Source organism: Plectropomus leopardus, chromosome 21, assembly GCF_008729295.1.
Source record: "Plectropomus leopardus isolate mb chromosome 21, YSFRI_Pleo_2.0, whole genome shotgun sequence".
Lineage (NCBI taxonomy): Eukaryota > Metazoa > Chordata > Actinopteri > Perciformes > Serranidae > Plectropomus > Plectropomus leopardus.
The window spans coordinates 16,342,237-16,359,421 of NC_056483.1; the positions used below are offsets into that span (position 1 = coordinate 16,342,237).

The window sequence follows — 17,185 nt, forward strand, 5'->3', positions numbered from 1 at the left end:
ATAAGATAATACTAATTAAACATTGGTTGGAATAACCAGAGGTCCCATTATGCTATATTATATTATCACAATACTTAAGTCACAATACAATAATATTGTGATTTTAAAGCTTATATGATATGTTGAGTATTGTGACAACATATGCTGCAATTTGCTACTTTTTTTTCAACTACAAATTGTGTCCCCAATGGAAAACTGTTTTTTGTTTGTTTGTTAATTGGTTCTCATCTAATAAGACTAAGTTCTCAGTCTATTAATCTCACTTATTGTAGTAAATTGTATGTAGTGGACAGGAAAAGCAGCTGATTTTATTATTCCAGTAGGCTACCAAAAGTTTCATTTGTATTTGCAATATTAACAATGACGTCTGTGTACTGATACATCATTGTCACGCAAAATATCATGAAACCATGCTACATCAATTTTTCCACCACCCCTACTATTTAAATATGTTTACACAAGACATTTTAAAAAAGGTATCAGGAGGGGAAACGGAAGTTAATTGTCAATTCGTGATTAATTATTTCTTAATTTCAGCCTCTTTAATATTTTCCTACAAAACAAACAAGATATCATTTGCAGAAATTCAAAAAAGTTTCAATTAAATTACAGTAACAGCATTCATATTTGTGTAAAGTGATTGACAATATATCAAATAGGTCACTCACACAGAATTAGGATAATATAAATATCATCCTACTCAGTAATAAGATAATGATTTCCTGTTGCTGAACTGCAGTTAACTGAACTCAATTTAATAAAATTGTGCAAATTATCTTATCTTATCTAGTGCAGCCGACTACTAAAATATGAGGTTACGGCTGAATAAAGCATAAGTATATTTACCATGAATAAGTTTCAGCTCTCACTTAGAACTTTGAACACTATCTTTGTTTTTAGTGACAGTTTTGGAGAGCGTCCCAGAAAGGCCTTGTGCTCTGTGTAGGGGTGTCAGATACAAAAGCAGAATTCACTTAATAGACCTGTGGGACAGAAATACAGAGAAACACATGATCTGCTCTCATGCAACGAGCTCTCGCATGCAAACTGCAGCCGAAAACATCAGAACGCTCACAGATAATGATGCGGGAGGACACATAATTCCTTGTTATGTTGATGTTGGCTTTGCCCTCCAAATTCTTTAATTCTGTGGAAATCTCAACTTTGGATAAGTTTAAAAGGATCTGAGGTCTGATTTTCTCCCTTCTCAAAATCTGACTATGTAAAATACATTGTTTCCAGCCCCAAGTTAATTGTGCAAAATCTAATTTAAACTAAATGTTTATTAAATTGCAGTATAATAATAATAATACATATACAATGATACATTGTTAAATTAACATTTTAAGATCAGAATAATATTTGAGAACTTGTTTTTCTGTCTCCAAATCTAAACCAATATGGTAATAATAGAACATCAATTCATTAATAATGATATTATATTCTTTTTTAAATGATTGCATTATGAAAAAAGTTTGAGTTGCTGAACTGCAATTACACATTTTTATTGATCTAAAAAAATTGCTGAAGTTGTGAAATAATTCATAAGATTATTTTAATATCTCTTATTTTATTATTTATTATTGTAAACCACAAATTATATTTTTATGTTACTCTGCTATTCTGTTCCATCTAAATATGTTAATGAATGCTGCGTGTAATAACTAGCCTCTGCCATTCTCAGGGTTGATCTAAATGTTTTTAATTTCAGCCTGCAGAATGATGAATAAACAACACAACAGGATGCACGTCGCTGTCACAGAGGCCTTTGCTGGATCTGACATGTTTTGTTGTCAGAGATCCTCTCGTGCTTCTTCAGACAAACACGAGGCTCCAGCAAAGGGCTTGTTTTTATCCCTCGGCTGTTGATCAATCATTTAATCTCCTTAATAGGCCCAAATCAAAACTAATGGTGCATGTAATAAGTGTTTAACTAAGCAATGTGGACAGTGGGGGACTTAAGTGGTGCCTTAATGATTTTCTCTTAACTGAGCATGACAGTCCTAATGAATTTAGGGCTCGCAAACAAACTTTTGACAACTAATATGCAACATTTGCCCCAAACAATGCCTCCTTTCACTCTGACTGAATAACTGCATGTACTTTGCTCTTGCCACAAGTGCTGTGTTTATTAATACATTCATGCCAATACATTTGCATTTCATAATGTGTAATAAAAGCATTTGCTAATCCAAGATAATTCAGTTACCGGGGCTTTGCCAGCCCTAGATTTTCAAAACTAATGTGAGACATTTAGTGCCATCTTGTGGTGGCTGTGTGGCATTTTCAAAGACACATGAACTTGTATCTAATGTCTTTGTTAATCTTGCAATAGAAATATCTTGATAAATGGAAATGCTGTATACTGTATACTAAACTAAATATGAAGTAATTCATCCCAAAGAGGTCAGCGATTGGAGGACTTAGCCTTCTCTATCATCTAAAGGTTAAAGTGTGTTTGCTAATTTACTTACAAGTATGATTTCAGTATGCAGTATCACTACATACAATCATTAAAATAATAATGATAACTTTATTTATATAGCACCTTTAAAAATAGAGTTTACACTCACAGAAATGTGATACAACAACAAAAAGCCAAACAGTCCCATTGAACACAAGCAAATGAATTAGAGTAGAGTTAGGATAAAATTAAAACCAGAGGACAAATAATGCAAGACGCATAATTTCGGTATGAAATAATACAAAGAAACAGACCAAAAACAACAGCAAGAGAAGCAATAAAAGCAATAAAACCACACATAAAAGGAAATAGATGAAACATAAAATAAATAAATAAATAGAAAATTCCTTCATTATTTCTAAAGGGACAAAGAGGTGTGATGAATTTATAGTATCCTACCACTATTAGGATTATAGTATTGTTTGCAGTGTGCACTGAACATATGATAAGGTCAGTAAATACTCAATACTAGATTCTAAATACTCATAATAAGTAACCAACTATGGATACTCCGGTCCCTGTATAAATATTAGACTCATATTCAATCATTATTGTAGACCTATAAGGAACCACTTTGTACTGAGACATGTTGTTAAGAGTTTAAAACAAACAATTGCTTCATTAGTAGTCAACAAATTAACAGTAAAAGCTATACGTGAGTTATTAGACATAAGTAATATCTACTTTGGGGTGTCCAGGTTGTGAAAAAGTTCCTCTCGCTGGTGTTTATCCTTTCTATGTAGTAATAATGTGGTTATAAGAGTTGGAAATTCCTGAATAAATATTTAGACTCATAGAATTGATTTATAAAAATGCTAAATAGGTCTAATAGAATTTGGTTCTGATACTCTGGGGGTAAGTGATCTAATAATGAGTCTAATAAAAAAAATTTAAAAAGAAATAAAACATAAAGCAAGATTTCTTCTCAAGGAGGAAAAACACCAGACGTAGGGTTATTTTTAACAACCTAGCAACCTCATAGTTATTCTTAAAAAGTAGGCTATTAACTTATTATAAAGTTATAGGACTTCTATTAGTTTAATGAACCAGATGGGGAAAGAGTGCAAACAGAATCCACATAGTAAGGGAAAAAACAGAGTGCTGTTACATATAAAAAGGATACATTCTTATGTTATTTATGTTATTTAATGTATTTTGAATTGACAAGTAACGTGTGCAAATTAATTTAAAAAGTAGATTTTTTTGTGACTTTGTTCCACCACAGAGCAAGACTGACATCTGCTGTCCTCAGTCACACAAAACCTCGGTCTACACCACTCTCGACATTTAAAACTATCAGAATAAAAAGCACGTCTCTGCAGCTTACCTTGAGTAAAGACTGCAGAGGACAATATATTAATTTAACTGATTTAAAAAATAAAATAAAAAAATCTTAAATTGCATGGGGACGATACTAAGCTGAATGTGACACCCCTCTTTTAGCCTCTTAGTTCAGTCCGCGGCCTCACACCCGGAAGTAGTAGTAAATATTTGCATCGCTGTCAGCTGACTTCTGTTCACCTGATTGTAATTAGCACAAGACCACTGCAGCTTTAAAAAAATAATGTAGCTGGCATGTTTTACTGTATCATAAAACTGTGGGCTGCGTTTATATCTAACGGTTTAGTTGTGCCAAGAAGCGCTTTCGCAATTGGCTGCTAGTTAGCTTAGCATTTGGAACATTTAGCAAGTGATTAGCAGCTGGTTAGTAGCTGGTTTAGCTAGCTACTTCACAGGAGACAAAACTTTGATTTAACTACTCAAGTTAACGCGTGAGCAGAGTTTGTAAAAATGGACAAAATTACTAAAGGTGAGTGAAATGCGCAGCTGAAAAATCCCTCTGATTGTATACATGTAGGTATTTCGGTTTGTTGTTTACTTTTTAAATCTCAGACTGCAGCTAGTCTGATGAGGAACTGGAGGACTGGTATGAAGCTCAATAAGATATCATTCACTGTCATGAATATTGTGATAGACATTATTTTTTGTCAGTATTTATATAGAACATGTAAAGACTGAATGAGATGGAAAAACTTGGAATTAGATTTGTAATGATACCATTGTGCCTTTTTATAGCATGCAGAATATCTAGCACAACATTTAAAGCACACACAGTCTTCAAAGGCGTGCTTAAAATTGTGTTTAAAAAAATATATTGTCACAACAATGTTGTAAATATGTTTTATCGTGTGTGATCCTCATATATAAACTGAATGTAATTTGAGCTGTGTTTGGTTCTGCAGATGTGGGTGATATTCAGTCCCGGCTGTTTGACCACAGACCAGTCATCAATGCAGAGATCCACTACTTTGTGAGAGAGTTTGAGGTACTTGTCATGAGCCTAACTAACCCTAACCCTAACCCATGTATTAAATATAAGGCTGCAAACGTATTTAAAAATTTAGATCTACTTACAGTTGTGATTATGCCTTGGTGTTTGACTTGTGGGTGCAATGTCACTGATAACAGATATTTGGACTTTTTTTTAAGCATTATTTTGATTTTTTTTTTTTATCCTTAAACACTGCTGTCACTCACTAAGCTGTGCATCAGACTCTGAGAAGGAATCTACCTTTTGTACCAGAATCTACCTTTTTGCAAGTATTAGTAAAACACTAACCATGGACAATAAAAGTCCAGTGTGTATGATTTAGTGGCAGAGTGCAGTGAGGTTGCAGAACAGACACTCCTGTGTGCCAACTTGTAGAACTACAGTGGTCATCGCAAAAAACATGAATAACCTTCAGAGAAATGATACCAGTGATACAGTCATACTAGTGATACTAGTGATACTAGTGATACTATTGTGCCACCAATGTGACACAATAGTGTTTTTTGTCATTATGTTTGATAATGTACTCTAATGAATGAAGTGCATTTTTTTTTGTGAACAACAGCTATATTTTTTTGTATTTTTTTGTTTTTTGTATGTATTTTTTTTTTTGTATTTTTGTATCTTTTTTTTCAATAAGTGAGAGAGAAGCATTCTGTTGTCTTTTGTACAAATTGACCAAACAACATTTCTGATGGAGTGATCAGTATTCTTGAAAAATATTGTATTTTATCTTGTTCTTTTTTTTTTTTTTAATCCAGGAAACGATTTCAACTCATTTATTGATATTTTTCTTACCTTTTTAATGGAGCAGCACATCTCAGTGATAGACTAAATGACTAAATTTTTTTTTTTTTTTTTTTTTTGCCCAGTGTCTGAGCATTCTCTGCTTTTGTTTAGGAAAAACGTGGACACAGGGAGAGCAGACTGCTGGAGAACCTCAATAAAATGGTCCCGGAAGCAAATGAGCAAATGCTGCCCACGGATTTAGAGGGCATGCTGTCTGATGTTGTTAAACGGTGTAAGTCCCCTCTCTCAGATTCAAAATAGAATCATGCAAATTTTTGACCTGTCATTTAATCTTGACACGAGGATTTGTTGCCGTATCTTTTGGAAAAAGTCGCAATTTATTATTTTGCATTTGTCATCCACTATGTTTCATATGATACATTTTAATCCTATGAGGGTATAATATCACAGGAAACCTTCTTTGAAAAACAATGGCAACTTAATATTTTTATTTCAATATCTGTCATGTTGGAGTAAATAAACATTTTGAAAACAGGTATTAAGAATCTTTTTTTTTGTTTGTTTGTTTTTTGTTTTGCTCCCACAGTGGAGGCTGCCAATCACATGGCAGAAAGAGTCCAGCAGAGGGAGCTAGAGGCACAGCAGGTAAGACAACTCAGAGAAACGACTTATGCCTTTGAAGCCTGGACTGACATAGGTTTTCTTTTACTGCATTAAAAAATCTTTCACAGGCATTTAAACCTCTGAAATGTGAGCAAGTTGGTCTGATTTCTTTCAAAAGAAGGGTGAAAAGGCAATCAGCAATTTGACAAGAAAAGTCTCACAAAATGCAAGTAATTTGTAAAAGGTGAAAAAAAGATAGGAAGAGAGAAGTATTTTTTTTAAAAAAATCCCCCCAGAAAAACCAGGGAAAATGTTCAGAAAACTATAGTTCTAATTAATAAAATTATTAAAAAAAAAATATGTTACAGAAAGAATACATATTTTTATTGAATCATTATTATTTTTAAGTTTTGCCCTTTTTTTTAAAGGTCATTTTTAAAATTTCTTTATTTTTGCTATTTTTTAAGGTAATTTTCTTGTAACTTTTTACGAAATTCTTGTTAATTTTTGGGTCATTTTCTGTTAAGTTGCCGATATTCCTTTTCCATGTTTTTGAATTAAATCAAGCTAATTTGTATAGGTTTTGGAGGGTTAATAGAGCAAGTGGACATTGTCACAGTGTTGAAAAACCAGACTGGATTGCAGATTGTACAGGCATTTGTGATGTTATTTCCTCTCTGACACCACACTGAGCCCATATACACTGCCTTACATTATCAGCATCTTCAGTGTAGTGTATGACTGAAAGAGGGTGTAACAGCTGAAGTAGTACAAGCAGTAAAATTGAGACAGACATCATTTCATCTTTGTGCGTCCTTCCAGAGCACCCAGCTGCAGGGGAACATGGAGCGTTTGAAAGACGAGTGGGCAGATTTTCTGAAGGAGCAGCAGAGGTTAAAGGAGGAGGTGGATGAGGAGCACGCCAAGGCTGTAGGACAACTCAGCACACAGTACAGTGAGAAGAAGAAAGACTTGGCCAAATTTTCACCCCTCTAATCAGTTGAAGGACTGTGCGCGGGTGTGAGTGAACAAACCTTTTTTATTACGTACTTGTGTTTGTTACGGACATGGACGTCTGTCCTACTAATCGAAGCTCTTGGCTTTGATTGATGAACTTGGTTGGCATAGAGGTCTTGAGCCTGCACTAGAGCCAACACTTTCCAAATCATAACTATGAAAGTGTGATTAACGGTGTGGCATTTCACAGGCCATCAGGCTCAAACGTTTCTCACTTTCGCACATGGAATTTTCACAGCATGTTTACGGGCTGGAATATGTCATTTTTAAACAAGCAATCATTCGATTGTTCCTTGGCTGTGAAGTTTTCAACATTTCAAGATTTTTAATGGATGCTTGCCTGAAGGGTGCTGATGATGAATTTGCGTCAGCCTCCGGTTGAAAGGAACCTGGTGTTTGGCATCAAGGCAAGATACTCAAAGCACTGAAAGCCAGAACATTAAATGTTAGCAAAGCCCTTCTGAGCAGGTGTGTTTAAAGCATGGGTCAAGTGTTGTAGAAACCAGCTTAAACAAAACTGTTTCCAGAACAAATCGTCCCTCAGCAGCTCTCTTGTGTTTGGAACATTTGACCTCTGACATTAGCCTCAAGTAAACCAACTGTCTATGAAGTAATTTTAATAATGAAAGGCCGTTGCTGAAACCAGTTTTAATGATCAGCAACAGCTGTTTTTTGTTTGTTTTGCCCCCACCAATTTGATTTCAATGAGTCATAAATCTAATATTTTTATTTCTGTTTAAACAGAAAAATATCAGATTTTCATCTCCTGGTTTTCATCTCTTTCTGGTTATGCATATATAAAATAGAGTGCTAAAAATACAAAGAATGATAAACACAAACGCCATGTGTTCCTTTCTGTTTTACATTTTCTGTTTATTAGATTAATTGAACACAGCAGCAGATGCTATGGATATAAAAACCTGTTAAAGGTCCAATGTTAGGGATTTGGCATGTTTTCTTAAGTGTTTAATCACCATCATCACCAAACATCATTGTGTTTTCATGACCTTAGAATTAGCCATTTATATCTACATAGGGAGCGGGTCCTCTTCTACAGAGATCGCCATCTTGCACATCCCTGTCCATTTGTTTTGTTGAGGAGCAGGTCTCTGCAGATAATTCAGCTCCTTAGATGTCCAGGAGTTAAAAACGTCCTGGACATCTGGATCTGAAGTTATCGGAGGAAAAAAAGTATGTCACATTAGCAGATTCTGGCCAGTCTCTGACATGCCAAATGACAGTGGAGAAATTCTGATTTTTAATGTGACACTGCTTTATTGAGTGTTCCTACTGGTTTCAATCACCGGTTTCTTAGTTTTGCAGAGGAAGAAACCTCTGTGGATAACTCAGCTCCCTGCAGTCCTCACCAATAGATGCCACTAAATCCCCCTAAATCTTACACACTGATCCTTTATATTTATCAAAGGTTTACAGTAAATACACAGTAATATGTACAAGTTACATTATGAATTACAAAAGAAGTGAAATCATCTGTGTGGCTCTTGACCCTGAAGCGGAGAATCTCTGAGGTTAATATTAGACTCGCAGCACATTTAATGAATTGTTTTGATTTTGCTTCAGACAATAGTGGGCCGTTGGGCAGGTTAATGGATGGGTGGGCACACTGGGCACATTCCTGGCATGGCTGAGAACACAGTTCATCTCGCACAACGTAACTGAACAAATATTTTGGAAACCCCCTTCACACCTCTACCACACACTCCCTTAAACTGCCCAGACATCTCCAATGTCCAATGTTACATCTGAAGAAACAGGTTTGGACTTCAGTAATAGCTGAATAAAAAAGAAAAATGAGAATTAAACAAAACAATCCAGCAGTGGAGTCCCTTCACTGTATGACAACACTGCTGAAGTGAACTCGGCTCTGTATCCCCTTTCTCAGAAGCTGCAGCTTTTTTTCCATTTGGCTAGCAGTGACCTGTCGCCCCAGCTCTCGTGCAAAACCACCCTCTGGTCGCTCTGCCTGTGACTGTGCATGCATGTGTGTGTATGAGTTGGTGATGGCTGGCGTCAGAGATCAGAGAGGACACAGACATGGCAGCAGATGTTCGTCTGCATATGTATGTGTGTGTGTGCGCATGCCTTCCCTCCGCCTCGGTGACTGCAGCTGTCCAGCTTGGAGACAGCTCATCATCGGCTAACGAGGAGCGACAATACGGAAACGCGGCCCACCTCTGCCAGCAAGGCACCTTTTCATCTGCCCTTGTTTATTTTTTTGGTGTCATTGGAATGAAAGAAAAACAGTCAGAGTACACGAAAGGTCAGCGTTAAAGTCATATGAGTGTTAGCTATTCATGAGTGAAGTCATAAGCTTACAGTAAGTACTTGTTGGACCTGATAAGTACAGGATTTATACCTGTTAGAATTAGTTCTGACGCCGCTGTGTAATGTCAGGTTTTGAAAAAAAAACTCTTGTGAACTGAGTAAGCCCAGGGAACACGTAAAAGTGATTCTTCCAGGATTTAACACAAGGCAAATACGTGCACATGTAGATCTAGACATTTCTCTGGTCGATGCCAGGTCTGCTCTTTGCCGGTTCAAATCCACAAAACCAGAAAATACGACCAGCCTGAGGCTGTGTGGGAAAGCTCTCAGGTCAGAATAACCCTCCACCATCTTTTATTGCATTACAAGGCCATTGCTGTCAATAATAACATGCACTCAGCCAAACTAAATTGACATTAAGCAATCTGGGATTTAGATCAACGCCTGTTTGCGAATGAGGGTTTGCAACAACAACAGGTTTCGACATTCACAGGAATTTGGTTTTATGTTAAAGCGCAGACTGAAAGGTCAATAAATCCAGAAATCTCAGCACCTGGTCAAGTAATTGTTGAGTAACTTGTGTTTATCAGCAACACTATCAGTGCTGTGTTCAATGGGAAACAGGAAAAGCACCGTAACATTAGAGCTTTCTTACATTTTTAGTGAATCTGGTCTATCTGGAAAGATACCCATCAAACTGTCAAGCATCCCATGAACTCAGGTTGCTGGCACAGACACTTTCCCTCCACACCGACCTGTAAGACAACTCTGTGTGCAGATATTGGGCACCGGCTGAAATCTCCTGTTATCATCCTCCTCAGCCTGCTGCCTCAAGCCTCTGGACCCTCGTTGGTTTGTTTTTTGTCTCCAGTGTGCATCAGAGAGCAGCGTGCTCTTCCTGTTTTGAAGGGAGAGCAGTGCTCTCGGGCCACGGAGCTGCCGTTCCCTGTGCCAACACAAATGGTGAAGGAAACAGCAGCACCCAGCTGGAGCTCCACAGGGCAACAGACAGAGATAAGGGGTGTGTTAGTAAATGCAATCTGATGCTCAGTCTGAAAAAGAGCTTTCCGTGTCCACTGGAAAAGGTTGAAATGTAACCCAGGCATGAAATGTGAAATTGAATCAAGACATTTAGTGAAAAACAGGATCTGACTTTAGTAGCTCATGCTGGATTGAGAGCATGTAGAGAAGTATTGAAGCTTAGCTTTAATGACAGAAGAAAATCAGTTTCATCAACCCACATTACTCTGCACTAAATTTGGACATACCTAAACATCTGCTTGTAACAGTGACCAAATCTCAACATGTCAATAAAACAATTTTTGATACTAAAAATATACATATAAACTATGTAAGGTGTGTTTTACTTGCTTCTAGCAACCCAGCCAAAAATTTGTAGTTTTTTGGATGTGACTGTATGTGCAGTCCACCCAAATTCTGTAATCATATATCATTTTCGTGCAGACTCAACTTATAAAAAACACAGTTACAGTAATGTTTTGTGTCACGTACACAGCTTTCTGACAGGAGGCACTGGATATTATGAGGGTAATGATGCAGTGTGTAGGATTTAGTGGCACTTAGCATTGAGCATTTCAGACTGCAACCTGCTAAAACTTCTCCCACATGTTTTTTTTTTTAAATACACTTTTCAAATAAAATGTATATTTGTGTTTGTTACATGCATATAGTCTTTAACAAAATCAACTAACAAAGTATCTTAAACAGTTTTTTTTGGAAACTTAATCACCTGCTTTTGTTGCCTGATGTTTATGAAGTAAAACCTAAAAACAAAGCATCACAGTTCGGCTTGCTACAGCTGTCACTACTTGTTTGTCACATCATGTGACATATGTCAGTAGCGTTGCATGCTACGATTACTACCAAAGAACAAACAGCGGGCTCTAAGGTGAAAGTCCAGTATTTGTCTGAACCATCCAACATCCCTCCCACCCAACCTATATGGATGTTCTCACTTTTTACATTATGGTAGTTGCTGGCAGAGAATGAGGAGACGACCCAAAAGACTGGCAGGGAATTGGTGGAGAGTGCAGGAAAATTACCTGAAAGTTAAAAAAAAAAAAGTTAAAAACTGAAAAAACTGACACTGAGGTACACTGATAAAGCAGCAGTATTTGATGAGTTAATAGTGAGAACAAGCTTAGCAGACACCATTGACAAGGACCCACTCTACATGTCCATGTAAACGGGTTTATATAAGGTAACAGAAACACAACGATTACTATAATAGTTTGATTATACACTAAAGAAAACATACCTCTGATATTATATTCCATTTCTTCCAATATTTCCCCTTAAATCCTACACACTGGACCATACAAGTTTCATAAACATATAGGTAACTGTGATTGCAGGATACTTTTTGTGTCCCGTTTCTATCCTATGATTTTTGTCTACAGTTTTGTATACTTTCTGACAAAGACAGTTTGGGTAATCAAATTTGCAGATGCATGGATTCTTGTCTTTGGCTTTTTTTTGTTCAGGATAAAAGGTACAGCGTACACTTTTATAAGTCAAACACAGTTTGTGGTATGGCTTGATATTTAAATGTCTATTCACTCTCCTTTACTGCTGTACTGTTTGGAAACTAATAAAATACCAGCTGAGCTTGAATTTCCTTGAAGAAACAAATAAAATACACATGACCTCAGAGGGCTGCTGCAGTTTCGACAAAGCTAACAGCAAACTTGGCGTTACTTAATTTTTTCTTCGTTTTTTTTTTGGCATGATTGCCTTTCATTTCAGTTGACTGATGAGAAAAAGCAGGTCTAACAGAAACACAATTTCACTGTTTTGTGTTGGAACAATAGACAGCGACTACGTATTCATTCACCCTGGCTTTCCTGACAGCTTATGAGAATTTTCAGCCTCTGCATGCTTACTCTCTTTCCTTTGTGCTACATGATGGGCCCCTGTTACTCAATTACTAAGGGGTCCAAAATGAAAATGCCAATGAACAAAAGCGCTGTGCTTCCAAGTTAATAACGCAGCATAAAACCACCCCGGGGAGTCAGTGATGGGTCCTGGGCGGATGGTAATGCAGGTGGCAATATGAATTCTTTGGCAATGGCAAATGTTCACCCAGTGGATCACTAAATAAGAGACGGAGAGCTCCCAAAGCTGCAGTAAAACAAATTAAGAAATTGATATTTCTCTGAGGGAAAGTTGCAAGGCATGCTGGATAGTCTCAGACTCTGGCAGCTTAGAAAATGAGCACTGGGTGGCACATAAAAGCAATCATTGGAAAGAAAAGGGATGGAAATTAAACGTCCCACCTTTCACTGTAAATGCCAGCACTCCCTTATTAACCAGCAGTGATATGCTCCCTGGTGAAGGCTGACATGTCAGTTTTATTCTGTACAGTGAACAGAGTCTGTTTCTTAACCACATTTCCTGATCAGGTTATCTCTCTTTGAAAGACCCACACTCCTCTGCCGTCTTTTATGAATAAGAGCTGAAGGTCTAATTAGCTGAACTGTGCGTGATGTTTTGCGTCTGTTTAGTTTCATCAGACAGCCTCGCTAATACAACAGCTCAGTGTTCCTGCCAGGTCCAAGAAACACAGATAAGAGTCCAGCAACAACAAACACCTTCCTCAGTCAATCATAGGGCAAACAATAGCCAGCAAGGACGCAGAGAACGGCCTGTCATCAGCCAGCGGCCACCAGCAGCAACAAAGCTTGTTGTCGTCTAGATTCCTGAACCGTGGAGGAATGTCTGGCTTCACTGCCAACCACATACCTCCTCAATGGCTTTGATTTTCCCTGTTTTCTGTACCAGGCAGGTATTTTCCTGATGTTATCTCTCTTTGGCTGCTGCGGGTTCAATGATGTTTAATCCTAAAATGATAGGACACAATTTCTTGAAGCATCCGAATGGCAGAAAAGTTTGCTCTATATGGAAAAGCATTACTTAACTTAAATTGTTTGCAGTTTACTATCCAGCAGATATAACATGACTTTAGCCCAAAACGCCTTGTAAGAGTAGTAAGAGTGAACCGAAACAGCAAAAAAACAAAACATGAGCTGACAGGCACTAAACTTCATAGAACTGACAAAAACTGCAAAACAGGCAATAATCCTCAGTGTGTTTGTCACTACAAGTGACCCCTTCCACATACAAGTAGTCATGCGGTCTGTTGTAAATATAAAAAATATTTATTATTGCGGCATTAAATAATCAGATCACCAGCTATCCAGTCAGAACAAGATCAAGAGATTTCACCTCAGTCAATTTACTTGACTCCATCACTGAACTTCCTGCCAGCTCATTGCACTCTAGATTTACATCCTCTTCCCTTGAAATGTTCCTGTTATGAAATAAAGGGGTATGATTTAAATCTACTCGTCATGAGAAAACCATGTGCTCTGGGTCTTTTTGATCTCTTATTTATAGCTCATTGTCTGGGTATTGATTTACGAAAATAAGTCATGGAACAGAGAGGAGAAGGGTAAGCAGTAAGGATGATTCAAAGCCTTGGTGATTGTAGAAACAGAGATGTTGAAGAGACAATCTTTGAAAATTGAAAATGACACTCAAAATATCTAAGTATGTTGTTCGTGAGTTCAGTGTTCGTTGTATGTTCATAAATGTGACTTTTTGAGAACTCCAGCCATGCCCTCAGGGCTTTACCAAAGGAACGTTTTCAGTTCCTGTAACAATAGGGATACTATAAAATAAAACTGATATCGCTGTAAAAGTTCAAATAGTCAATAAAATCAGACACCATTCTCAGTGAACAGGTGGTTTCCAGATTTGGACAAGATGTTTGCAGCCACAATGCTGATCGGCCCCAGTTTACTGTCTGTTGCCTTTAACCTATAGAAAGAAATGAAAGTCCATAACAAGAAATAATCTTTTGATCCAAGAATCCATTGTAAAATATTACACTTAAATTCATTTCTTTTGTTTATTAGCCAGTATAAGAGGTTTCAAGATATTTAAGATTTAATTACAGACATCACAGAATGTAAAATGATTGATGGTCATATAATATACACAAAGAAAAATATTAAATCGGCTGTAACAGTGACTGTAGGATTCTCCTTTTTTTCCAGTACGTACAGAAGTTTTTTGGAAACCTCCTGGCTCATGATAAATGATAGGCATCTTAAAAACAGGATTATCCCTGAACATTTTTCGTAGGCTGAACCAAAGTGTGATGGAAGAAAAAGACAGACTCCCCAAGTAGTGAACATTTCACAAAGCTATTTAAGCATACCACTCCTTACAAAACAACAACTTTTGTCCTATTGTTGGACTCAAGACAGCGGAATTTCTCCCCTGTTGTTTTCAGAGCAAGCCCTTTGCTCTCGCTGAATGATCTCATGATGAGCTCTCCAAGGAGCATCTAATATCCCACCTGCCTCAGCCCCCGAAACCCAATAAATCAATCAGTTGTGCTTTACAAGCCCGCGTGTGTGTTACCCGTTCAGGAAGTGGGGAATCCCTGCAGTGGATCACAGCTAAAAGCCCATCCTGACTGACAGAACAATGAGGCAGACAGAAGATGGAGGAGAAAGGTGCATGCTTGTTTGTGCCTCTGTGTAGATGTGATTTTTGTGTCCATGTGTGTTTGTTGCAGCTCCAGCCAGTGAGCCCCCATCTAGATGTGAGCCAGCCTCTGATCCCAGCTTTCTCCAGGGAGGCCTGGGCTCTTGGCAAAAGAATGCATGGGAGTGGACTCCTTCAATAAAGGCAACTCTCCTTCAGGGCCCGGGACGGCCCTGGGCTTTGCTTTTCATCGTTTCCCTCCCCTGTCTCTCTGAACCCAAGTGGGCTGCTGCTTTTGCTACTACTGCTGCTGCTTCGTTTCAAGCGTAATGGTTTTACCTTGAGGCTGAGAGTGAAAGACATGGAGGAGGGGAGTCCAGAGCTAAAATTATGACTCAACTACTGCATGCCCATGTGAAACACTGGATGTCATGACATCTTTTCAGTGCTCAGTGTGGTTTTGTCTGTCATTCAGCAGATGATGCGAATCAGATGTTTAACCAGATTTTTGAAGAGGTATTTCTTTGCTGGAAAGAGGGTCTTTTCATCATAACTTGGCTGTCTATGCAGTAAGAAGATGCAAATACTTTTGAAATTGGTGCTGTAAACACAACCAGAGACAACAGAGAAAAAGGACTGTGGCATAGAAAACCTACCACTACCACTGCAGTGCACCAGAACAAAAAACACACCGGCTGATGGGTGATGTAATGCAAGCAGGAAACAATATACAGGAACACACACACAGGAAACAATATGTCTGCTGTCTGGTAACAGTTAATCTCGAATTACAGTAAAACTGTAAACTAAAAATGTTAGAGGTAAGAAATAGCCAGTATCAGAATCGTGGTTTGTATTTGATCAGCAGTGCTTAGATTTACTTTTTAATCTTAGTTTTTTAAGCCCTAATTTTTACAATAGAGGAAACAGTATGGCGCCCACTTCCTGTTTAAAACCTCTGGTAGCCCATAACAGCCCCAACAGTGCACTAAAATATGTTTCTGAAGACATTTTTTAAAAAAGGCAACACAGTAACAAAATCTTGGTTTATATTTGATCAGCACTGCCTAGTTTTACTGTTGGATGGGAGTGTGTTCTGAGTGTGTGAGAGAGTAAGTGGCGGCTCTCTCTCTTGATCTGCTTCTCTGCGTGTCAATGTTGGTGGGCAAACAAAAATGTGGAAGTACAATCTTTAGTTCGAGCAATAGCTCTTATCCCAGCAAAAATCTGCCAAGCTCTAAGCAGATAGATTTGGGCGTGGATAAGATGTAGGGAGGTTTACAACTGTTAATTTAATCTACTCAATTGTTGTGGTACACAGCTGGTTGAAAATCGTATCTCAGGTATAAAGTGTATTAAGAGAATCACGCATGAAGGAAAATCCTGTGAAATGAGTTTGCCCATTTAAAAGAATAGACATTATCTTAAAGGGATAATTTCCCATTTAAAACACAAACATGATCCTCTCATCCAACTGTCAACCAAACAAGCCAATAAAAAAATTTACAAAATTGTTGAACAATTCTTTTTAAAGGTGAGGAAAGACAACAGTTTTACACCTACTATTGACTTCCCTGTTAGGGACTTCCAAGCCTTTGCTTCCTCTTTTTCAATGATCCACTGAATGCATAAATTTAAACTTGCACTCATTGCTCTGCACCCAGTAGTATCGTTGAGATCTAGCAGATGTGTGGCTGGAGGACAACTAAGCTTTTTGACAGCTATGATATGGGGAGAGCAGAAAGTGAGGGAGAGGGAGAAACAGAAAAGCCAAAAGCATGGCAGATAAAGTCACACGAAGCAAATGGAAGCAATGACAGCAGTGAGAAAAACTGAGAGAGGGGAAGGAGAGGAACAAAGACAAGGAAGGAGGAAGTCAAAGATGGGATGGGAGGTGAAGACGCATAGAGGGGAAGACTGGACGCTGGCCTGCAGATCAAAGCGGGCGTTGAGCAGGAGCTCCAGGCCGGTCCTCCCAGCACCTGCTGCTGCCCCGCGGCCAAGTCAAACACATTATTCCAGCAGACACACTGCTTAATGGCTTCTGTGGAGAGACCTTTACCGGGTCCATGACTGCCTTTGCAGACGCTCAGAGGTGCAGGCTGACACACACACACATACAGAAACACTCAAAGGCTTCCTAAAACTTACTCACTGCCTACACAGGGTGACACATCCAGGACAGCACACACACAACTTTCCTACGTGTGATCCATCCG

General features: G+C 38.0%; 1 protein-coding gene across 2 annotated transcripts; it reads left to right on the forward strand.

Annotated features, from left to right (window-relative positions):
* The first annotated feature begins 3,975 nt into the window (after positions 1–3,975).
* On the forward strand, positions 3,976–15,215 carry bloc1s5 (biogenesis of lysosomal organelles complex-1, subunit 5, muted). Of its 2 annotated transcripts, XM_042510347.1 has the most exons (6): positions 3,976–4,274; positions 4,708–4,790; positions 5,697–5,817; positions 6,133–6,191; positions 6,972–7,169; positions 15,058–15,215. In XM_042510347.1, exons 1-5 carry the CDS (start codon positions 4,256–4,258, stop codon positions 7,143–7,145), a joined length of 456 nt encoding a protein of 151 aa, XP_042366281.1. In that variant the 5' UTR covers positions 3,976–4,255; the 3' UTR covers positions 7,146–7,169; positions 15,058–15,215. The 2 variants fall into 2 exon arrangements, with proteins under 2 accessions (XP_042366281.1, XP_042366280.1); XM_042510346.1 differs by lacking the exon at positions 15,058–15,215 and having other exon boundaries at positions 6,972–10,795.
* The last annotated feature ends 1,970 nt before the right edge of the window (positions 15,216–17,185 follow it).